The sequence below is a fragment of the Procambarus clarkii genome, chromosome 66 (assembly GCF_040958095.1).
Source record: "Procambarus clarkii isolate CNS0578487 chromosome 66, FALCON_Pclarkii_2.0, whole genome shotgun sequence".
Taxonomy (NCBI): domain Eukaryota; kingdom Metazoa; phylum Arthropoda; class Malacostraca; order Decapoda; family Cambaridae; genus Procambarus; species Procambarus clarkii.
Window position 1 is genome coordinate 28199627 of NC_091215.1, and position 24987 is coordinate 28224613.

The following is a 24987-nucleotide window of genomic DNA, read 5'->3' on the forward strand; positions in this document are numbered from 1 at the left end:
CTGCCATTTGTAGAATATTGGGGGAAGCCTTTAAAGAGGAGGGGATTCGAACCGTCGACGTCATGAGCTGTGAGTCATGTGTAGAGTTTTGATTCATAAATAGGTTTGGTGGCTGGGGTAACGAGCCGTTTGGCTTTTGTTTTGAAAACTTAAATGCTCGGTACTACAGTCGTTACCCCTCCCCCCCCCCCTCCCTCTCTTGCATTCGTGTATTCATATATATCATTCACGAAAATATACATACGTCGCAAGAGAAAAACTTAGCTTGGAAAAGAGAAAAACTTAGCTTAGAAAAGAGAAAAACTTAGCTTGGAGAAGAGAAAAACTTAGCTTGCAAAAGAGAAAAACTTAGCTTAGAAACACAAGACCCCAGTTCGGTTCCCCCCCCACCCCCTCCCCCCCCAAGCCTTGCCTAGAGGGAGCCTCATCTATAACCCCCCCCACCACTGAACCCTACCCATCACCCCTATTCCCCACACCTTAACACCCCCTCTCCCCCCAATACTGCACCTAGAGCACCTATAAATAATTCAACATATGCGTGTATAAGTGTAGCAGTGGGGGGGGGGAGTGGGGGAGGTGAGAGATATGATATGAGGGGGGAGGGGAAGTGAGAGACATGAGGGGAGGGAGGTGAGAGACATGAGGGGGGGGGGAGGGGCTGTAAACTAGTAACACAAACGTATTAATCATTTCTGTCTGCAGAGACGAGCTATTAGCTCTTGGACCCCGCCTTTCTAGCCAATCTATTTTCCCTATATTATGTCTACTCCATATAGTTCTCTCTAACACGCGCGCGCGCGTACTCGCATCCCCAGGAAGCAGCCCGTGGCAGCTGTCTAACGCCCAGGTACCTATTTACTGCTAGGTGAACAAGTGCAACAGGTGAAATAAACTATGCCCATTGGTTTCTGCCTTGGGTGGGAATCGAACCCGGGCCCTCAGGACTACGACCCCCGAGTGCAGTCCACTCAGCCGGAAGGCCCTGTACTCAGCCGCGCGCATGCGCCTGCGTATACTGGGAAGACGGGACACCAGGCCAGATTCACGAAAGCACTTACGCAAGCACTTACGAACGTATACATCTTTCCTCAATGTTTGACGGCTTTGGTTACATTTATTAAACAGTTTACAATCATGAAAACTTGCCAATCAACTGTTGTTATTGTTATAAACAGCCTCCTGGTACTTCGGAGCTCATTAACTGTTTAATAATTGTAAACAAAGCCGCCAAAGATTGAGAAAAGATGTGCAGGTTCGTAAGTGCTTGCGTAAGTGCTTTCGTGAATCTGGCCCCAGGAGCGTAGTTCCCATCGCATAACTACACTTAGGTAATTACACTTGGGGTAACGACCCATATTTAAGGGTCCCCGCCTCCACCTACACACGCTTCAACACACTCATCTGGTATATTATTAATGTCTTATAGACATTATATTATAAAGAGTATAATAATTATTATGTCTCGTGATGCTGCTTCCCGCCAGACATGTCCAAGTTTCCGACCGTGTTAATAAGGGTGACAAGTATGAGACTATTGTCCCCCCCCCAGTGTGAGGTAGTGTGAGGGGGGGAGGGGAGGTGGGGGGGAGAGGACGCGGGTTAGGTCACTATAGGTGCTCAGTACGGTGTACAGTGTGCATGCGGTGAGGTGCTCAGTACGGTGCACAGTGTGCATGCGGTGAGGTGCTCAGCACGGTGTAGTGTGTGCATGTGGAGGCGGTCACCTGGTGTGACACACGCACACCTCGCCTCACCGGCACTAAACCACCGCCCTAGAGCTGAAGCTCAACCAGAAGTAGGTGAGTATACACACTCGAAGGTTTCCCCTCCCTTGATAAGGGCTTTACCGAACCCGTTACGGGCTCACCATAGCCCGTGCTGCTTGGAACTTTTTGTTCCATGTAGCTAATCTTACACAACAAACCGAACCCGTCCTTACCTAACCGTGGCTAGTAGGCTCTGTGCTTCGCCTACTAGCCTCGTGCATTGTTATTGAACTATTCTGACGTCTGAATTCTTTGTCGAACCTTTAAAGCTGTGGATGGAGGTGGCTTCCATAACTTGTTCTTTCAGTGCAGTCCACCTCTTGACCACGGTATCTTTAAGAGCCAGGAGAGGTACCACACCCCCCCAGCAGCAGGTACCACCCCCCTCACCAGCAGCAGCAGGTACCCCCCCCAGCAGCAGCAGGTACCACCCCCCACCCAGCAGCAGCAGGTACCACCCCTCACCAGCAGCAGCAGGTACCACCCCCCACCCAGCAGCAGCAGGTACCACCCCCCACTCAGCAGCAACACGTACCACCCCCCAACCCAGCAGCAGCAGGTACCCCCCCCCCCCCCAGCAGGTACCACCATAGAGGAGCCGTGGGCGGCGGGGCAGGAGGAGCAAGGTGGTGGGTGGGTGGTACCACCGACCACGGCTCCCCATCTCTCCCCTTTAAAGCTCACTCCTCATTCACCCTTTGGCCAGCGGGCGGGAGGTCGCCGCTGGCCCCTCGCCACCCACCCACTCACTTACTCACTCTTACTCACCTTGGATAATACATTATTATTCATGCTTCACCTAAGGAGTCTAACTCGTTCATAATTACCTGACAACTATGCCAATCACTTCAACTCTCTAATACCGGTTAGATGACAATCCCATTCCTAATCTAGAACGATGGAACCGGAGGATTGAAGGTTTGAATCGGATGTTTTTTTTCCTCTGGGTACCGTAGTGCTGAAGGCATTTGTTTTGAACTCCGTCTCTTCACCACGATGGAACCGGAGGATTGAAGGTTTGAATCGGATGTTTTCTCTATAGATACCGTAGTGCTGAAGGCATTTGTTTTGAACTCCGTCTCTTCACCAGACAGCCAGCAGCCCCACTAGATAGCCAGGTACCTCACTCCACCAGATAGCCAGGTACCTCTCTTCACCAGATAGCCAGGTACCTCACTCCACCAGACAGCCAGCAGCCCCACCAGATAGCCAGGTACCTCTCTTCACCAGATAGCCAGGTACCTCACTCCACCAGATAGCCAGGTACCTCACTCCACCAGATAGCCAGGTACCTCACTCCACCAGATATCCAGGTACCTCACTCCACCAGATAGCCAGGTGCCTCACTCCACCAGATAGCCAGGTACCTCACTCCACCAGACAGCCAGCAGCCCCACCAGATAGCCAGGTACCTCACTCCACCAGATAGCCAGGTACCTCACTCCACCAGATAGCCAGGTACCTCACTCCACCAGATAGCCAGGTACCTCACTCCACCAGATAGCCAGGTACCTCACTCCACCAGATAGCCAGGTACCTCACTCCACCAGACAGCATCTACGTTCCTAATGAACCATAGACGGTGACCGGGGACAGGAGAGAAGACATTGACGTCTTGCAAGGCCCACGCTGGAGACCACACCCATGTCTACACCAGCGGACGGAGCCATGGCGGCAGTCTGTCCACTGGCTTTGGCAAGCGTTCGTTACGTGCCCTCTCAACCCCTTTATGGATAGAGAGTTGAGAGTTGAGTTAACCCCTTTTAGGATAGGATAGATTTTGACGTTTGGTGGTGCTGTTGTTATTGTGGAGTTGAAGGCCAATCAACCTCGGAAGAGTTATTAATTAAGATCACCACACCAGCCAGCCCGTCCTCTTGAGTTATGATACCTTGAGATGGTTTCGGGAATCAATCAAATCCGCCCTTTCCCGCAACTCCCTCCCACGATTCGGTTTCTGGCTAGGTCTCCTGGTTGATTGATGGAATGGACGACCGGACTGTTGGAAGCCTTAAGCTAGGGTCAATGTCAACTCCACCAGTGACTTGGGTAAGGATGATATGTAAGGATGATATGTAAGGATGATATGTAAGGATGATACATAAACAATACACTAGGTAACTACTGCAAAACAACCTATTCTTTCTCTTACCGGAATAAGCAAGATATCGTATGCTTGGCGAATCAATAAATTCGTGCCTTGACTACTCGGTGTATATAGTCCATGATAGAGATATCTGTGTAGTGGAGACTTGACAAGATGCAAAACAAAGCAATGAGGATCATCCTCGGCTGCCCCAATACATCCCGGTGATCTGACACGAGAATACTTCACATAGGATTAAAGTGCTCCTTAAGACACCGCGTTATATTGTGGATCTTATGCAAGACTGGTGAGTAATCTTCCTAAGATACGTCGCACTGTCGAGCAGCGTTCACTTCCACATTACAACCCACCTTTAACTACTGAAATGAAATGACAAGTCCCTCCCATGTTGAGCACTGAAGATCAAAAACTTAGGAGATGGTAATTGGGAGACGTATCAAGTTGGTCTCATTAAAAGACTTCATCAAACCTCTTGGCGGCAACCGTCTTATTGTCAAACGGGTTCCATTCGAATTTGCCAGTAAAGTTGGATACCCTTCACATCACAGGGGGGGAGGGTAGAAATAGCCTAAGCTACTCAATCCCTTTGAGATGTACTTTATTGTATCAATAAACGTATTTGAACGTATCACATCGTACGCAAGACGGTTCGCCAAGCGTTTTAGAACGTACCTAACCTTCCCTCCACTCTAACCTAACCCAACCGAGCCTAACATAGCCTAAACTAGGTTAATACATCCTAGCTAAGCGGTATACACTCTATACGATTTTTATAATCGGAAAACGAACTTTGTCGAACTGTCTTGTGCATAATTTTATCCTGTTCTATATAGTAACAGAACCTGTCCACTCGAATAGTACATATATACTTTTGACGTGTAACTCTCCCAACGGCAAAAATATGAAGTACTTTAAATCACAGCGGCTCGCAAAATTGACAGGCTGACTTAATTAGCAAGTTTCCATGCTTGTAAACTGCACAAAATACACTGCCCTCCACCCACACAGTCGTAGAGTTTTTCTAGTATCAGAGTAGTTAACAAATGGAATGCGTTAGGAAGTGATGTTGTGGAGGCAGACTCCATACACACTTTCAAATGTAGATATGACAGAGTCCAAAAGGCTCAAGAAGCTGTACGGCGACCGGTTGACTGACAGTTGAGAGGCGGGACCAAAGAGCTCAAGCTCTCAACCCCCTCAAGCACAACTAGCTGTGTACACACCGAGAGGTTATGGAACACAACAGTTACTCTGGGAATGGTTCCGATCATGACAGTTACTGAATGATTCGGGACGCGGCAGTTACTCTGGGAATAATTCCCCTGAGTGCCTCACAAAGCTGCAAACTCCACAGCTCAGACCAGCTGAGTGGGGGAGACTAGGCTAACAGGCTCCAGGGATTACAGCCTCAAGCCTCTGTAATCCAAATAAAAGCTTACTTCGCAACGCCCAAGTTAAAACACGCACTCTGCTGACTCTATGCATAATCGTTTTCCTAGTACATGACAGAGGAAATTGGAACCCTGAACTGCAAGACGAGTAGATGTTGCAATCAACTGATGAATACTTGGAACCTGGGAGTGCAAAACGAGTCGGTGTTGAGGTCAATTGACGAACATTCAAGGGGACGCTGGCTCTTTTCCCCCACAATTTTGTGAGCCGCCGCCGACAGCAACAATACCCTTCATCACCTGACTGTTGAGAGACGCTGTCACGCCGCTTGCAAAAGCTTCCTTCGGGAATAACGAAGAATGTTGCCTCTACAAAGTATATTTTTTAAATTCAATTTCCAGTGTCATTGACTACACCTGGGGCACAAAAGTGCCCCGTATCATGCAGAATGTCAGGTGAAGAATGCTACGTGAACTTTGGAGAGCGTATGTTCGCTTTAGTCAAATTTTGCGACGTATTGGATTACTTACCTAACTAGGCTACATTGTGCATGACTCCGTACATTAATCATTTACGCCACGCAAGGCAAATATTTTATTCTTGCCTCGAGTCATTCAAGACCACGTCTACGTTATACAAAAATGACTCTCCGTTATTTCTCACGAGAGTTTGATTATAAAACCTTCAGATCATCTGGCATGAAATAATATTGTTGAAAATACTGACTAGAATTTTCCCAATCCTGGAAATGTTCTAGACTTGAGCAATGAGGTCGTATATTACTGCAACTCTCTCCTTGCTGGAAATACTGTAAAGCCGTAAGAAAAAGGCCGACATATTCTCAGCTTACATAATATCATGAGAAATATTCTTAGACATTTCACCCTGGAGGTAATATGGCAGGAAGCAGTTTACATGCCAGTGTTCAGGTGGGGCTGACACACTCACCGTCTCTCGGCTCACCATAAGCGTTCTACAAGGGAAACAGAACGTTGTTGCTTCTAATGATATTTTCTATAATAATAACACCTGGTCCTTTATATAATGAACAGCTGGTACGTTTTCTGTAACGGGAGTGGCTTATTATACCACTCCTTGGTCACCTAAAGCGCCATAAGACTATATCTGTGCAGCACAATCTGGGATTATGGACGATAAGGCCCCCATACTCATTTATGGCTATACAAATATAAACTTATCATTACTACTACTTATAATAACAGTGGTATTACACTGATCTCACAATACTAATATTACTACTACCACTATTAATGAAAAAAAACAGTAATACATATACTGAAAGGTGTATTTCGCTTCTAGGTGTAAATATACCGGTACACTAAGTTTACTTTAAGCCTGAATTAAGCTATATACTTAGGGGTTATTAGGGTTATTAAGGTCAATCTCTGGAGGGTTGTTAAGGCCATTATTCTAACCCTCCAGTGGTTGATATATCTTGAACCCAACACCAAACTGTCTAATAATGAAACTAATAATAACTTTGCATAAATAAATAACTTAGTACCACCGCTGATGAAGTTATTCATCAGCGGTGGTACATTGGCCCTTAGACAGAAGGCCAATGAAAGCCTAATAAGCTTAAGGTTGGGTGAAAACTTTAGCCGCGAGGCAGCAGTAGCCTAGCCTCCGGGAAGTGTTGTAGCCTAGCCTCCGGGGAACGGCTTGACGGCCAGACAAAAGGATACGTAGATGCGGTCGTGAAGGTATCTGACGCGGAGGTTGTGGTTGATGGCCGTCTCGTCGATGTCCGACAGGACTGTCATGTCTGGCACTCCGTCCTCCGCCCGGCTCCCTGCAACATTGGGTATAGTTAGTACACACGCCATGTTATGTAAGGCTCCCTGTAACATTCTTATAATACACACCACGTAAGGAAAAAGGATCTTTACCATCTGCTCGATGCCCTAAAACTCTTAGCAGGTTCTAAGACGCCTCTTAGCAGACAAATAGCAGTGTTCTTATATATATTCAAACCCCGCAGGAGACGGGAGAAATCCTCAATCTGCTGATGTTACTTCTACTCTTACTGACAATACTACTACTTTACTTATTACTACTACCACCACTACTACTACTACCACCGCCACTACTACCACATCCTTCCCCCACATGCTAAACACAAGGACGAACATTTAAAACACCAAACCCAGTAATCATCAACTCGATGAAGGATGGTCTTCCCATCCCTACAGTGAAAGCAAGGAAACCCTTGTTTATACCAGAGAAAGGAGGTGTGAGAGAGAGAGATTGAGATTAATATCATTTCCAGTCAAATGTAATTCTCAGTTTTCCCTAATCTGGACCATCACTATAAACAGTGATCCCGCTGGAGGAACGCAGCAAGGGGGAGGAAGACAGGCCAGCATACAGCCCTGCCGCAGAGGCTGACACGATGGTGTTGAATAAGAAGGAGGCGAGTTCCAGGGAGCCGGAGAGGTAGGCAATACCTGTAGGGTGAGTCAGGGCCCCGGAAGGAACCCACCAGCCACGCCACCTTCTCCAGTGACCACAGCCAACGAGCCTTCCTCACCAATCATCACTCACCCACTTACTCAACTCACTGGCTCACTTATTCACCCACTCACAAAGACATCTCGTTGCGGCTCACACACACACACACACAGAGGCATCCAAGACGCCGAGCGGTGAACGGCCTGCGCACACTTACAATGATCACTTCCAATTATCAGCAATCAGCCCAAACAATAAACGCAGCTCGCGAGAAAGCCACCGCACAATCTGCCGATAAACGTAGCTGTGAAAGCTCATGAAGGGACCTGGACCAGCCAAACCGAGTGTATCATGAAGCTCAATTTATCTGCAAAGACGCTTAGTGATGTTGGGTTCTTGTTGAATTCGTACAAGGAGAGAGAGAGAGCCGCCCTGAGAGTGGAGCCAGGCACAGTGTGTCCAACACCACCTTGAGAAATAGTGACATCAGGAAGTGTGATGTCCTCCAGGTATCGCCTTGCAACTGTCGCAAGGTTAACTCTCACTCTGAAGTTTCCTCGCAGATTTGCTCACGCTAACCGCATGAGAAATGCATGCAGGAAAAATAGACGGCTGTTACATGGACGTCCCTGGCTGAGGTCTGGCGGGTATTAAGGAGGGGAGCTTCCGGAATGACCCGACCCTCTCACGTCGCTTTTTCATTGCACGTATCAATATCTAGACACAGTTGCGAACTTTATACACGTCATGTATACTGAAGCACGTGATAGACCCAGCTGTACGTGATACATCCGTGATACACGTGATATACGTTTGATACATGCGTTACGCTCAGCTGCACGTAGCTTGACACAACAGCTGAAGCCAGAGACAGCAGGCACTGAAGGCTATGATGTGCGCAGCGATGGTGTGAGGCAGGAGTACCCCTCAAGTCCAGGGAGGTCCCCGTGTCACCAGTACGGATGGACGTGTCTCAACCGGCCTCAGTGGTTGGGCTGGACGTGTCTCAACCGGCCTCAGTGGTTGGGCTGGACGTGTCTCAACCGGCCTCAGTGGTTGGGCTGGACGCGTCTCAACCGGCCTCAGTGGTTGGGCTGGACGCGTCTCAACCGGCCTCAGTGGTTGGGCTGGACGCGTCTCAACCGGCCTCAGTGGTTGGGCTGGACGCGTCTCAACCGGCCTCAGTGGTTGGGCTGGACGCGTCTCAACCGGCCTCAGCGGATACAAGGCCGCTCACTCCATTTTAGAGTGTTTCCTCCTTCAGCTCCTCGCTGGCCAGCCACGGCCCGCCTGGCATGTCCGCGCGCTGCAACACATCCAACACAACAACAGGGGAAGAAAACAGGAAATTGACTCTGATTCTTTGAGCTGCATATTAGTATGTTTCGACCTAATCTGAAAATAAGAGAGTGGCCCCCCTAGCTTAAGGATAATGGATTTGATATCATTTGCGCACTGCAGTGATAGTTGAAGAAAGATGCTTAAATCCTTCCCCCCCCCCCAACCCCCCCGAGTCTCCGACATCCTGGAACCTCTCAGGCTAAAAATCGACGTAATTCAAAATGAAAATGGCTCACGAAAGGGACGTACTGTTCCGTTTTCTGTTTTGGGTCCTCTGGTTTAGGCTGTTAGGTTAGGAGAGGAAACTTTCAATTAATGACGTTTTGAGATCTTAGGAGAACTTCCTGCCCTCCTAACCTACCAGAGGACCCTTAACTTGTTTTGAAGAAGAAAAAATACAAAATTTATTTTCAATTATTTTTTAATTTCAGCTTAACTAGGGACGCTCAAGAGGGTGTGAAGGTACTGGCCTTGAAATTACTCTGAAATACTTGTGAAAAACTTCCAAACACTCGCCGTTGCCTCGCAACAGATAAATTAGCGTGCAAACACGCACTCACACACATCGTGTGAGCAAGGCGGACAGTCCGCCCGTCACACTATATTACCAACACCTCCACAACTTTCCCTGGCCCGTAACTCTCCCTCGTACTCACAACATGTGACCGTGGGGGGAAATTATGGGAACCACAGTCACGTTACACACACACTTTTTACAGCTGACTTTATGGGTTAGTATTAACCTGGAGCCGCCAGGGCGTCCCGTCACCCTGTCACCCGTCACCCTGTCACTCACCCGTCACGCAAACTACACACACACAAGGGGCCTCGTACCCTGGTGGATAGCGCGCAGGACTCGTAATTCTGTGGCGCGGGTTCGATTCCCGCACGAGGCAGAAACAAATGGGCAAAGTTTCTTTCACCCTGAATGCCCCTGTTACCTAGCAGTAAATAGGTACCTGGGAGTTAGTCAGCTGTCACGGGCTGCTTCCTGGGGGTGGAGGCCTGGTCGAGGACCGGGCCACGGGGACACTAAAGCCCCGAAATCATCTCAAGATAACCTATCTCAAGATAACACAACTATTGCCAGAAGCCTCAAGTCATCACGGTGGAGGAGGGCTGTGAGAAGCAGGCTCTCCGTGCCCGAGTTCATGGGCTGCTTGATGGGGGTTCTGGGAGTTCAACTCCCCAAGGCCAGGCTTGACTTGTGAGAGTTTGGTCCACCAGGCTGTTGCTTGGAGCGGCCCGCAGGCCCACATACCCACCACAGCCCGGTTGGTCCGGCACTCCTTGAAGAAAACTTGTTCTCTCTTGAAGATGTCACCGGTTGTTCCGGCAATACATCTGCGAATCTCGCGGGAAATAACACGAGTCTGCCGTGAGACAGCGAATGAATAAGAAAGAGCGCGAATACTTTAGTCAAAGAACTAATATGAATTTATTGACATATCCGCGAGCAGTTTCGTACACGTTTGCGAGGATGAAATTTAACGAAACTGGTGACATGACATTGACGAAGACAGGAAGTCAGTGGCTTGTCAAAGGTCCTCCCAATTCGTATCATGATTTTATCCCGCTGGATTTTGAAATTCATCAGTGTTTTGACATTTATAACTTCGGCGGGTAGGCTGTTCCATGGATTTAGAACCCCGTGGGTGAAAAAGCATCTCCTATTTTCTCAGTCCTACATTGTTCAACCACTTGGGTTGGGCGGTAGAACGACGGTCCCCTCGAAAACGTTAACAAACCTAGCATATAGCCTCGAAAACGTCAACAAATCTACCATATAGCCTCGAAAACGTCAACAAATCTACCATATAGCCTCGAAAACGTCACCAAATCTACCATATAGCCTCGAAAACGTCAACAAATCTACCATATAGCCTCGAAAACGTCACCAAATTCATCAGAGCCGAAAACGTCAACAAATCCACCATAGCGACGAAAATTTCAACAAATCGAAATATCAAAAAAGTTATGTTCCCTCTTAGTTTCACTCTGGGGATTTACATTCATACATATATTAGCATAACCCAGCTCCCCACCTGCATGGGGTGGGGGCACCAGACTAGGCTACACAATGCCAGCCCCGCCAGCCTCCAGGAGCCCCCGCCAGCCGCCACCAGCCTCCAGTAGCCTCCAGGAGCCCCCGCCAGCCTCCAGGAGCCCCAGCCAGCCGCCACCAGCCTCCAGTAGCCTCCAGGAGCCCCCGCCAGCCGCCACCAGCCTCCAGTAGCCTCCAGGAGCCCCCGCCAGCCGCCACCAGCCTCCAGTAGCCTCTAGGAGCCCCCGCCAGCCGCCACCAGCCTCCAGGAGCCTCCGCCAGCCGCCACCAGCCTCCAGGAGCCCCCGCCAGCCGCCACCAGCCTCCAGTAGCCTCCAGGAGCCCCCGCTAGCCGCCACCAGCCTCCAGTAGCCTCCAGGAGCCCCCGCCAGCCTCCAGGAGCCCCCGCTAGCCTCCAGGAGCCCCCGCCAGCCGCCACCAGCCTCCAGTAGCCTCCAGGAGCCCCCGCCAGCCGCCACCAGCCTCCAGTAGCCTCCAGGAGCCCCCCGCCAGCCGCCATCAGCCTCCAGGAGCCCCCGCCAGCCGCCACCAGCCTCCAGGAGCCCCCGCCAGCCGCCACCAGCCTCCAGGAGCCCCCGCCAGCCGCCACCAGCCTCCAGGAGCTCCCCGCCAACCGCCACCAGCCTCCAGGAGCCCCCGCCGGCCGCCACCAGCCTCCAGAAGCCCCCACCAGCCGCCACCAGCCTCCAGGAGCTCCCCGCCAGCCGCCACCAGCCTTCAGGAGCCCCCGCCAGCCGCCACCAGCCTCCAGGAGCCCCCGCCAGCCGCCACCAGCCTCCAGGAGCCCCCGCCAGCCGCCACCAGCCTCCAGGAGCCCCCGCCAGCCGCCATCAGCCTCCAGGAGCCCCCGCCAGCCGCCACCAGCCTCCAGGAGCCCCCGCCAGCCGCCACCAGCCTCCAGGAGCCCCCGCCAGCCGCCACCAGCCTCCAGGAGCCCCCGCCAGCCGCCATCAGCCTCCAGGAGCCCCCGCCAGCCGCCACCAGCCTCCAGGAGCCCCCGCCAGCCGCCACCAGCCTTCAGGAGCCCCCGCCAGCCGCCATCAGCCTCCAGGAGCCCCCGCCAGCCGCCATCAGCCTCCAGGAGCCCCCGCCAGCCGCCACCAGCCTCCAGGAGCCCCCGCCAGCCGCCACCAGCCTTCAGGAGCCCCCGCCAGCCGTCACCAGCCTCCAGGAGCCCCCGCCAGCCGCCATCAGCCTCCAGGAGCCCCCGCCAGCCGCCATCAGCCTCCAGGAGCCCCCGCCAGCCGCCACCAGCCTCCAGGAGCCCCCGCCAGCCGCCACCAAGAGTTCCAGAATAACCCACGTGCTCGCACCCCACAAGCTGTGTGAGGGGGCAGAAGGGACGGGGTGGAGGGAGAGGGCAGTGACCGGGTATGGTCGGAAGAATAAAGACAAGGATAATTCTTGGGGACTGGGGGTAGTGGAGGTCACCACAGGTGGCCGGCTACCGTCCCTCTAAGTCTCCAGGCCTTGGCGAAGAGAAAGGGGTGTTTGGACTGGCAGGGGAAAGGGGGCAGGGTGACCAGGTACTTAGCGACCACTAAGCCGCTGATGCTACCACAGCAACCACCCACGTCAGGGGGTTCTAAACCAGGGACACACTCCTCCCAAGGGGTTCCCTGGTTGGGCGTCAGGGGGTGTCCATGAAAGTCAAATAAAAATGTAACATTCACCATTTTATATTATGTTTTCTGTCAATGTGTACCTGATGTTATATGTGCATTTTTGTAGGGCGGGGCTCAGACCGCGGTCTCCAGACTGTGAAAGTGGTCGGTGACTCAAGGAAGGTTACTCCTGCTCTACACTGCGGTGTACACTGTCAAAATAATGAGATCAAACTGGAGTTAATTAACGTGACGTTAAACTGTCGTTAGCGCACAGGAAGTTGGCAAGAGCTGCAGTAAGCAGTGAGATATGACACCTTGACGCTAAGTGGTTAATGCTCAGTGGTACTTACCTAGTTGTGCTTACAGGGAGGGGGAGGGCCGAGCGAGATCTAGCTCTAGGCCCCGCCTCATAGCTATTGTACGTGTATATTTACTCCAGCTACCGTACCTGCTGGTGAAGCTTGTGAATGGTAGCTGCTTCCACCACCACCTCCTGGTTCCAGACCATTCTCACTCTATACAAGTAGTTCCTCACACGCCTCTGGCTATTGTCTTTTCAACTGCTATCTCTGCAATTGTTTTAATTAATGTGAGGCGCCGGCTACTCTCCGGCCACACTCATGAACAGCGTGATTTGCAAGTACTTATGATTCCTATACAAGAAGCACTTATCATCCCTCTACACAGACTGGACAAATTTGTCATTCCTAGAGCCCAAGCGGCAGGATACCTTGTTAGGGACCAGACCACGCGAACACCTCAAGGTAACCTCAAGGTAAGGTAGCCTGGTTACGGGTTGAAGTGAGCCGACTTAATTGAAATCCTCAGATTAGGCAAAAATTATAATTAAATGTTGTCAATAAAGATGTTAATAATAATAATAATAATAATAATACCATTCGGCGTGACCACACAGATGATCTGGAGCACCACAACACTCCCAGCATGGTGTTTGTTTACATCAGCTGATCACATGTCAACAAACATCAGCTGATCACATGTCAACATATTGGACAACCCGCGCGCCAACTACCGCTCCCGCCCCTCCCCCTGTCATACTGTCTCTTGCACTCCTTCTAACTCTTCCCCTTGTACTCCACCTAAGTGTAATGGGGGCACAATGTGCTACGGCGACTCAGAAGGCACTCCAGGAGCCTCTCTTCTTTCCAAAGAATATTAGGCAAGGAAAGGAAGGAAACTATCAGGGGGGAAAGCGCTAAGCCAATACGACTATATGGCTCTGGGAAGGGGTCAGGATAAGGATTTTGGGGTGGGACGGAGGAAGGAATGGTGCCTAACCACTTGGACAGTCGGGGATTGAACGCCGACCTGCATGAAGCGAGACCGTTGGTCTACCGTCCAGCCCAAGAGGTTTAGAATAGGAGGCAGACTAAGAGTATTCCATTTTCTAGTAAAAAGCACAGTGGTCCTGAGTCCCACTCAGCTTGACACTCTGTCAATTCTTAGACTGACTCAGACAGAGTCCTCGGCTTGACACTCCCTCTTAGGGATTCAAGCAGAAATGGTCAATCTAAGCAAAAGGTGGTTTCTTGAGATTATCTTGAGATGATTTCGGGGCTTTAGTGTCCCCGCGGCCCGGTCTTCGACCAGGCCTCCACCCCCAGGAAGCAGCCCGTGACAGCTGACTAACACCCAGGTACCTATTTACTGCTAGGTAACAGGGGCATAGGGTGAAAGAAACTCTGCCCAATGTTTCTCGCCGGCGCCTGGGATCGAACCCAGGACCACAGGATCACAAGTCCCGCGTGCTGTCCGCTCGGCCGACCGGCTCCGTGGTGGCATAAAGAGACTCCTTATAACTTTATAATTTGTTGATATGAGGCCTTGTGACCTCGTAATTACGGCGGCAGAAAGATATTTATAATCAATTAATCAGCCCTCATCTCGCCTTCAGTCATCACCCTCTGACCAATTATCCAGGGCTCACCTTCCAAACGAGCGTCATGTTACGTGATTACACCAACAAAGCGATACAACTGTAGTTGGCTCGTTTAGCAGCCAATCACTTCGATATTATACAGTATATATAGTGTAAGGCAAGAAATGATTCAATGGATGTGCTAGTCACCTTGAGTCGAACGGTCAGTCTTAGATCTGAAGCCTTATGCTTCTCTATGTTGGTCTCAAACAGGAGGCAGGTCTTGCAATAAGTACAATAATAAGTATCGTTCAGCCGTTTATTAGGACTTGTAAATTCATTTACAACTTCATCCAAATGCGGCCAATATTGGCATAGAGCAGAAAACGTAAATGAGACACTTATTTGGGGGAAAATAAATTGGGTTCTGTAAAAAACAGGTTATTCTATAAAAAGTGTTTTATTTACACCAAAGTTGCATTAAATGTGGTTGTTGTTATGGTTCTCTGGTCTCCACCCAGGAACACACAGGTTCAGTACATGAACATCAACTTGTTCACGACTTGCATCCCAGTTCACTACTGGATAATAATATGGAATTACTAGGAAATCTTCCCCCCCCCCCTTCTCTCTCTCTCTCTCTCTCTCTCTCTCTCTCTCTCTCTCTCTCTCTCTCTCTCTCTCTCTCTCTCTCTCTCTCTCTCACACAACATCGGGGGTTGAGTTCTGGCTCTTTGGTCCCGGCATCTTCCCGAGCACTTCTCCAGTTAAGACGGAGATAAATATATATATTTAAAACACCAGTCATTTCTGTTTCACTACATATTAGAATGGCAGTGTTTTTATAAAGAGATGACCAGGGGCCAGATTCACGAAGCAGTTACGCAAGCACTTACGAACGTGTACACCTTTCCTCAATCATTGACGGCTTTGGTTACATTTATTAAACAGTTTACAAGCATGAAAACTTGCCAATCAACTGTTGTTATTGTTATAAACAGCCTCCTGGTGCTTCGGAGCTCATTAACTGTTTAATAATTGTAAACAAAGCCGCCAAAGATTGAGGAACGATGTACAGCTTCGTAAGTGCTTGCGTAACTGCTTCGTGAATCTGGCCCCTGGCTCTTGGCAATGGCCGGCCATCTCTCTCTCTCCCTGCATCTCTTCCTATCAGCATTTCATTATTCATTTTCGCTTTTCTTATTTCTTTTAACAAATTTTTTGCTAATTGGATACAGTTGTTTAATTAGATAATTTTCCCTCGCCCAGCTTTAGTCTTTCCAATGAGTCTTTTAACTTTATATATAATATTACGGTGGTAAGCTTTAAGTTGGATGGCTTTAAAGGTGTTGTGTTATTATAGGTCATCAGTCGCGCTGAGGGTCACGTGACGAGCTGCTGGAGACGTCACCTCCAGAGGGCTCCTCGTACCACACCACCACACCCTCCCTACCACAGCCACACCTTCCCTACCACAGCCACACCTTCCCTACCACAGCCACACCTTCCCTACCACAGCCACACCCTCCTTACCACAGCTACGTAATCATGCCCACTCTGGCCCTCTACCACACAACCATATCGTCCACTCCACACCACCACTCTGCTACCTTACCACATCACCACAACCCCCCTACTCTACCACTCCCACACACACCCACAGGCACACTACCACTCCCACAGACACACTACACCACCCACAGACACACTACACCACCCACACACACCCACACACTACCACTCCCATAGACACATCACCACACTCCCCATACACACCACGCCACACACACACACACACACACACACACACACACACACACACACACACACACACACACACACACACACACACACACACACACACACTACCACACACCCACAGACACATAAGAGAGAAGCTGACAAGGGCCAGACCACACGAGGAGGCGGGCTGCGGGTGTCCTGTGATTCATACTTGGAGGAGAGGAGGAGGGGTAGGCTGCATCTTCCTAGACTGCCAGAAATCATTTAATACCGTTCCTCGTGAAAGGCTGCTGTACAAGACGGAGAAACAAGTTGAAATAACTGAGACAACGCAGACAACTGTGCTAAGAGAGTATCTGAAAGCCGGGAAACAAATGGTCATGGTGAGAGACTGGGAGTCCCCCAAAAAACTCCCCTGGAAACACAAACCAAAACTGTCTCTATTTTCCACATGTTACAACTTGTAATAATGTTGTTACATCTTGACTTAACGTGTTTATGACGTATTAGAACGTTGTTACAACTTGCTATATTGGTTGTTATAACTGGTTAGGAGGTGTTTAAACTAGTCCGAACGTTGTACCAACGTCGTAATTTCGGTGTGTGTTTGGCGGGTCGGTCCTGGAATCATTGCTACTCCTAATGTGTGTGGATGACTTGCCTGAGGGAGAGAGACGTCATACATGTTATCTGCTTGATACCTGGTTGATGGGGTTCTGGGAGTTCTTCTACTCCCCCAAGCCCGGCCCGAGGCCAGGCTCGACTTGTGAGAGCTTAGGCCACCAGGCTGTTGCTTGGAGCGGCCCGCAGGCCCACATACCCACCACAGCCCGGTTGGTCCGGCACTCCTTGGAGGAATAGATCTAGTTTCCTCTTGAAGATGTCAACGGTTGTTCCGACAATATGTCTTATGGTCGCTGGGAGTTCTTATGGTCGCTGGGAACATGTGAATACTTGCGGGTGACAACCCTAATGAGATGTGTAGTGAGCCCAAGAGGACAGCAGAGAGATACATTAAGTCCTTGATAGTCTCCAGGAGTCAGCAGGCAAATTGCTGTTAGAGTTCAACCCAACAAGTGTAAGGTAATGAAGACGGGAACGCCAAAGAGGAAACCAAGTTAAAAACAGGACCAGCAGAATAACGAGACATAGAAGTAAACAAGAAACAAATGAGCCTTATTGTGGTTATCTTGAGGTTATCTTGAGTCTGAGAGATGTCCGAAACATCTTCAGTGTAAGGATCGTAACTTAATTAACTAAACTAGATGAAGAAGCTTGCCAATTTAACTCAATAGACAAATGTAAATGTAAACATGATACTAATGTTTCGAAAGGTCAGGCTTTGGAGCGGGATGCGGGCCAGGATAATATAGGATATCATGTGGAGCAGTCCCAAGTGTCTCTCTCTCTCTCTCTCTCTCTCTCTCTCTCTCTCTCTCTCTCTCTCTCTCTCTCTCTCTCTCTCTCTCTCTCTCTCTCTCTCTCTCTCTCTCTCTCTCTCACACACTGTCTGCTCACCTACTTACAGGTTGTTATTGTTGTTGTTTAAGATTCGCTACTAGGAACAAAAAGTTCCAGGTAGCACGGGCTATGGTGAGCCCGTAGTGGACTTACCTGGCACAGGAGCGGGGCTGTTACTTACAGGTTCGAGCGCTAGCTCCTCAGACCCGCCATGTCGCCTATCACTTGTGTAAATCAGTGTCACTTGTCAAATTCAGGCACGCCCATCCCTTCTGTTTCTTGCTATATCTATATATGAAACCAGTTTTTATATCAGGCTATACTATTGACGCAAGATTTCTCACTATTATGCAAAACATACATTCTTTCTTGACACACTTGGGACTCTTCCATTGCTAGAGTTTCCATCCGTGTCCCCTTGTTCTATCTCGTGCAAGCTATTGAATATATCAATTTACTATAGTGGGTTCCCATGAGGATCTTATATGTCGTAATCATGTCACCATTATTCCCTCTGTCATGACTTGTGGTGAGAGCCAGCTCCCTCAGCCTCTCTTCATTGTCGATTCTTCTCGATTCTTGTACAAGATATATTAGAATGTTTTCTAATATTGACCAATTGTTTAGTCGGGGGGTTCCAGGCTGGGACAGCGTACAGCGGGGTCCCGCGGACGTCGTGAGCACTGCTCGCATTTCCCCGCCCACCCCGCCCACAGCGGGGTCCCGCGGACGTCGTGAGCACTGCTCGCATTTCCCCGCCCACCCCGCCCACAGCGGGGTCCCGCGGACGTCGTGAGCACTGCTCGCATTTCCCCGCCCACCCCGCCCACAGCGGGGTCCCGCGGACGTCGTGAGCACTGCTCGCATTTCCCCGCCCACCCCGCCCACAGCGGGGTCCCGCGGACGTCGTGAGCACTGCTCGCATTTCCCTTCACGGTTTCTTAAATGTTATATTGATGTTTCGACAGTTTTGTGCAAGATGTTATTAGCGCGCCTGTGGTGGTGGTCGAGTGGTTAGAATTCCTTAGATATTCCCCTTGTTTTTTGGTCTCATCCTTCATCGCATTTTTATTATTTTCTCAGGAGTGGCTGCCTGTAGCCACTCCTGGTGCCTCACCCCGCGCCTCACCCAGCACCTCACCCCACGCCTCACCCCCGCGCCTCACCCCCGCGCCTCACCCCCGCGCCTCACCCAGCGCCTCACCCCGCCCGCGCCTCACCCAGCGCCTCACCCCCGCACCTCACCCCCGCGCCTCACCCCGCGCCTCACCCCCGCGCCTCACCCAGCGCCTCACCCCACGCCTCACCCCACGCCTCACCCCGCCCGCGCCTCACCCTCACTCTCAATTACAGCTCCCTTGTCCTCTTTGACGAACGATTGATCGGAGGATCTTTATCTCCTATTTGAGGAGATAATTGTGGGGGCTGAGCACTTGAGTCATTAGCAACACTCCAGAGGGCATTATGAGTGTGTGAGTCATTGTTGAGGTCTCCCACTCCCCCCCCCCCCCTGTGTGGCCCTCAAACTGCTCCCGCTCTCTATGTGATTTGACTAATCGATGGATCAATAACGACTCCACTACCGCAACAGCGAGTTGGTTCGCGTTGGATCATCACAAATATTAATCTAACCTTTGGGTAACGCTTCATGCAGGTCGGCGTTCAATCCCCGACCGTCCACAAGTGGTTGAGGCACCATTCCCTTCCCCCCCCCCTCCCCCCGTCCCATCCCATATCCTTATCCTGATCCCTTCCAAGTGCTATATAGTCGTAATGGCTGGGCGCTTTCTCCTGATAGGTCCCTTCACTCCCCCCCCCGCCCCCCACCTTCCACAGGAAAGGAAGCCTGCAGAGATATTTAACTATCTGGCAAATGTAACCCCCGGGAACACCTAATTTGGAGCTCGTCCGTCCTCCTAAGATTTCCCACCGTCAAGAAAGGGGCGGTCACTTTAAAGTGGTCTCTCCTCACCTGCCAGAGGACCCAAAACAGAAAACGGGACAGTCCGTCACTTTCGCCAGCCGCTTCCATTTTTTTTTTTTTTGTACGACCATTTTTGGCCTTATGTAACGCCTACGAGCGAAAAGCGACGTTCTTTTTAAGAGGTTAGGTTGGATTATCAACCATACTAAACTATCCGAGGATGCTTAACTATCTAACTTTCAAGGATACCTATCGCCAATACCTAACTACCTGGGATATCTAACTACCGCGGATAACTACCTAGGATAGTTATCTCACAAGTTATCTCTTGACTCTCACAAGTCAAGCCTGGCCTCGGGCCGGGCTTGGGGAGTAGAAGAACTCCCAGAACCCCATCAACCAGGTATCAACCAGGATACCAAATTACCTGGGATACCTAACTACCTGGGATAACAAACTACTTGAGATACCTAACTACCTGGGGCCAGATTCATGAAGCAGTTACGCAAGCACTTACGAACCTGTCCATCTTTTCTCAATCTTTGGCGGCTTTGTTTACACTTATGAAACAGTTAATGAGCTCCGAAGCACCAGGAGGCTGTTTACACCAATAACAACAGTTGATTGGCAAGTTTTTAATGCTTGAAATCTATTTAATAAATGTAACCAAAGCCGTCAAAGATTGAGGCAAGATGTACTCGTTCGTAAATACTCGCGTAACTGCTTCGTGGAGGTTGTTGTTTCAGATTTAGCTACTCAGAACGAGGTGTCCATGTAGCACGGGCTATGGTGAGCCCGTAAACCTATGCTTCCTGAATCTGGCCGCAGGTATCGACTACACGAGTAAGGAGAGGTGTGTAAGAAGGTCTGTCATCGGTAGCGACCTTGCCAGAGCCCGCGGGCCAAGAATCCTCGTGGGCTGGTCGGTGACTGATGGCCTGACAGCCCAAATAATTCATTTTTGGCCCGTAACAAGAAGCTCATCAGTAGCGGGAAGGTAGGTAAAGTGAGCTAGACAAATATACACAAAAACCGACATAATCTTGCCAGAGAGAGAGAGAGAGAGAGAGAGAGAGAGAGAGAGAGAGAGAGAGAGAGGGCGGGAAGGGTTTACATTCATCGGGATGCCCCATAACACAACCTCCTTCCACTGCGACACCTAGTTAAGTAATACTGATAAGTGGATACACTAACAGGAGTCCAAACAGACAAACGGATGTACAGTGCAAAAGAACGGACGCCCAGTTGTCGGGACGTGAAGCAACGGTGCCCAGTCGTCCCGGCCTCTCCTGGGGCGAGCAGTGAAGCAACGGTACCCCAGTCGTCCCGGCCTGCCCTGGGGCGAGCAGTGAAGCAACGGTACCCAGTCGTCCCGGCCTGTCCTGGGGCGTGCAGTGAAGCAACGGTACCCAGTCGTCCCGGCCTGTCCTGGAGCGAGCAGTGAAGCAACGGTACCCAGTCGTCCCGGCCTGTCCTGGGGCGAGCAGTGAAGCAACGGTACCCCAGTCGTCCCGGCCTGCCCTGGGGCGAGCAGTGAAGCAACGGTACCCAGTCGTCCCGGCCTGTCCTGGGGCGTGCAGTGAAGCAACGGTACCCAGTCGTCCCGGCCTGTCCTGGGGCGAGCAGTGAAGCAACGGTACCCAGTCGTCCCGGCCTGTCCTGGGGCGAGCAGTGAAGCAACGGTACCCCAGTCGTCCCGGCCTGCCCTGGGGCGAGCAGTGAAGCAACGGTACCCAGTCGTCCCGGCCTGCCCTGGGGCGAGCAGTGAAGCAACGGTCAAACCTCCAACTAACCGACCGAAGCCGATACGTCAATACTGCGGTGTTCTTAGTTTCCCTAAACCACATCCATTTTTACGGTGGGTTGGTAAGAGGACGGGTTCCAGAGGCAGGCACCTTGCGGCACTCCTCTTTACAGATCCATCTCGTCTTCGGAGGCTGAGGGGAATGGGGAGATACTATGGGAAAACGTCATCCACAAGGAATGGGGAGATACGGGAAGGGGCGTCGGAATAGTGTGGTGGGTAGAGGGTGATGGGGAGAGGACAGAGGACAGAGGGGGGACAGAGGACGACAGCTGGGAGGCTGGGGCAGGACAGGAAGGAAGACCAACGGGCGAGCGACCTTTAAGGGGAGGGAGGGAGAGATGGAGGAGGGGACATGGTAGAAGAAAAATACTCCCTATGAAAGAAAGGGAGGAAGGATATGTGTGAGACGCGAGCGGAGGTCATAAAGGAGGCGACGAGGGGTAGTGGTGAAGGGTGAGGTGGTGAGGGATAGAGGCAGGTGGTGGTGGTGAGGCACGGGGCGAAGCTCCTATGACAGGGAGGCACGGGGCGAGGCTCTTATGACAGGAAGGCACGGGGCGAGGGGGAAGCCTGGTTGATACCTGGTTGATGGGGTTCTGGGAGTTCTTCTACTCCCCAAGCCCGGCCCGAGGCCAGGCTTGACTTGTGAGAGTTTGGTCCACCAGGCTGTTGCTTGGAGCGGCCCGCAGGCCCACATACCCACCACAGCCCGGTTGGTCCGGCACTCCTTGGAGGAATAAATCTAGTTTCCTCTTGAAAATGTCCACGGTTGTTCCGGCAATATTTCTTATGCTTGCTGGGAGGACGTTGAACAACCGCGGACCTCTGATGTTTATACAGTGTTCTCTGATTGTGCCTATGGCACCTCTGCTCTTCATTGGTTCTATTCTACATTTTCTTCCATATCGTTTATCAAGCCTTAGCGTGAAGGACCTAGCGTGAGGTAGAGGGTGAGGAGTGTGTCAGGTATGTGTTAAGTGGGCGGCCATGTACGCTGGTGGACAGGTGGATGGGTTATCTTGAGGTTATCTTGAGATGATTTCCGGGCTTTTTAGTGTCCCCGCGGCCCGGTCCTCGACCAGGCCTCCACCCCCAGCAAGCAGCCCGTGACACCTGACTAACACCCAGGTACCTATTTTACTGCTAGGTAACAGGGGCATAGGGTGAAAGAAACTCTGCCCATTGTTTCTCACCGGCGCCTGGGATCGAACCCAGGACCACAGGATCACAAGTCCAGCGTGCTGTCCGCTCGGTCGACCGGCTCCCTCCCCGGGTGGACAAAGACAAACACTTCAGCACGGGCGGTACACGCACAAGGGGACACAGGTGGAAACTTACTATCCAAGTAAGCCACAGAAACAGTAGAAAGAATTTTGTCAGTGTCAGAGTAGTTAACAGATGAAATGCATTAGGCATTAGGCAGTGATGTGGTGGAGGCTGACTCCAATACACAGTTTCAAATGTAGATATGATAGAGCCCAGTAGGCTCAGGAACCTGTAGACCAGTTGATTGATGGTTGAGAGGCGGGACCAAAGAGCCAAAGCTCAACCCCCACAAGAACAACTAGGTGAGTACACACACACATAGTGTTTGATGAAACTAAAGCAACTGGACCAAAGTATCACCGTGTTTACTAAAAGAGGCAGCGCAGGCCCTCAGCGTACCTCTAGCAAGGATCTATAATGAGTCAGGTGGGATGGGGGTGCTGAGTGGGGGGAAGGAGGGGGCGTAGGGGAGAGGAGGGCAGGAGTGGGGGGGTGGGGGCGTAGCGTGGGTGGGAAGGGATAACAAATATAACATTTACACCCGAGTGAGGAAAAAATACGATTTACATCCCCGATTAAAAATTAAATATTTACATCCAATGGGATTTTGAATATTATGCCTACACACGAGGCAAATTTTACCTACACTAAAATTGTTTAATCTTGATTTGATTCCTTTATAATGGTGTAAAGCGCCATTGTTCCTGTATGTGCACAGTTGTCTGCCTGAGTAGGAGGGCCGGAACTGGTGCTAGATGTTAAGGAACACCACATGTCAGAAAGGCGGAGTCCAAGAGCTAATAGCTCGATTCTGCAGACACAAATAGTAAATACACACGGGGAATTAGGCTTGGTGTTGTAGGTACAACGATACTGACCCTTAAACCAGCTATGTAATTGTACAAGAGGTATGTAACCTCTCACATAAGTCTAGGGCAGCTGCATAAATGATAATAAGTATATTAATACAAAAATACTCAATATTTCTGCCATATATCTCCATTTTTCTACCATACATGATTCGTAAACACACAAATAACTTTACTAAATATTTGTATTCAAATTCTGAGAAACAAGTGACGTGCGGCGTATCACTGTGTTATCTTCCAAGGAAACCCTGTGCTGAGGCAGGAGCAAGTGAAGGAACTCCTCCAAACACTGGTCTGGTAGTTGGCGGGAGTCCCTCGGAGCGCTTATGGCGGGCGGCGAGGCGGGTTACCGGGGCTGCCTGCCTCCCATTCTCACCTCCGGCCATAAAGGACGACCTTCACCACAACCACCCACCCTCCCACACACACACACACACACACACACACACACGCACACACACACACACACACACACAAACAGATTACAGCACCTTCCCACACTAGTGTTTTTATCCTATCACCTTCCGCTTGGTTCGTTCCCAAGAGAACGAGACGTGCTACCAACACAAAGAGCGACCTTGTCATCATAGCCGTCGCCGACGCACGCTCCGGGGGCTCAAATCACACGTCCTTCGCCAGCCTCGCTGTGTAATCATATCGGCAACTTTATTCCCTCTCTCAGAACCTCTATTGCTCTGACCGCTACATCATAAATAATGATATCTTTGTGCAGACGAGGAGTCACAATAACGTGGCTGAAGTATGTTGACCAGACCACACACTAGAAGGTGAAGGGACGACGACGTTTCGGTCCGTCCTGGACCATTTCTCCAGTTGATTGTGAGGACCGAAACGTCGTCGTCTCTTCACTTTCTAGTGTGTGGTTTGGTCAACAATGATATCTTTGCTTTACTCCGGTTCCCAGATCATAATTAATAAGCAATGCTTTGTGCTACGCATATACTTTTGCAAGTAGTAATTAGGAGAAAGCATGAAGCCATTACGACTATATAGCACTTTGAAAGTGCAAATTAGCATATATATAGCATTGTTAAGTATATTTAATTGTTTCCAAATATGACTATAAAGCGAAAATAGCCTAGGTAATGTGCATTATAAAAGTGGTCGCGAGCAAAATAAGGAATGCAACGCAGCGTATGATACCTGATCAACCAGGCTGTGACTCGTACGTCAGGCTGCGAGCAGCCGCGTCCAACAGCCTGGTTCATCAGTCCGGCAACCAGGAGGCCTGGTCGACGACCGGGCCGCGGGGACGCTAAGCCCC

The 24987-nt window shown here is 50.5% G+C and overlaps 1 protein-coding gene across 2 annotated transcripts in view; it reads right to left on the reverse strand.

Annotated features, from left to right (window-relative positions):
- Myo81F (Myosin 81F) overlaps positions 1-24987 on the reverse strand; it is a 117936-nt gene that overhangs the window by 70645 nt on the left and 22304 nt on the right. For both annotated transcript variants that reach the window (XM_045760230.2, XM_045760229.2), the window contains exon 2: positions 6975-7081. In XM_045760230.2, coding sequence (XP_045616186.1) covers positions 6975-7081 — 107 coding nt within the window. The remainder of the gene's footprint in view (positions 1-6974; positions 7082-24987) is intronic.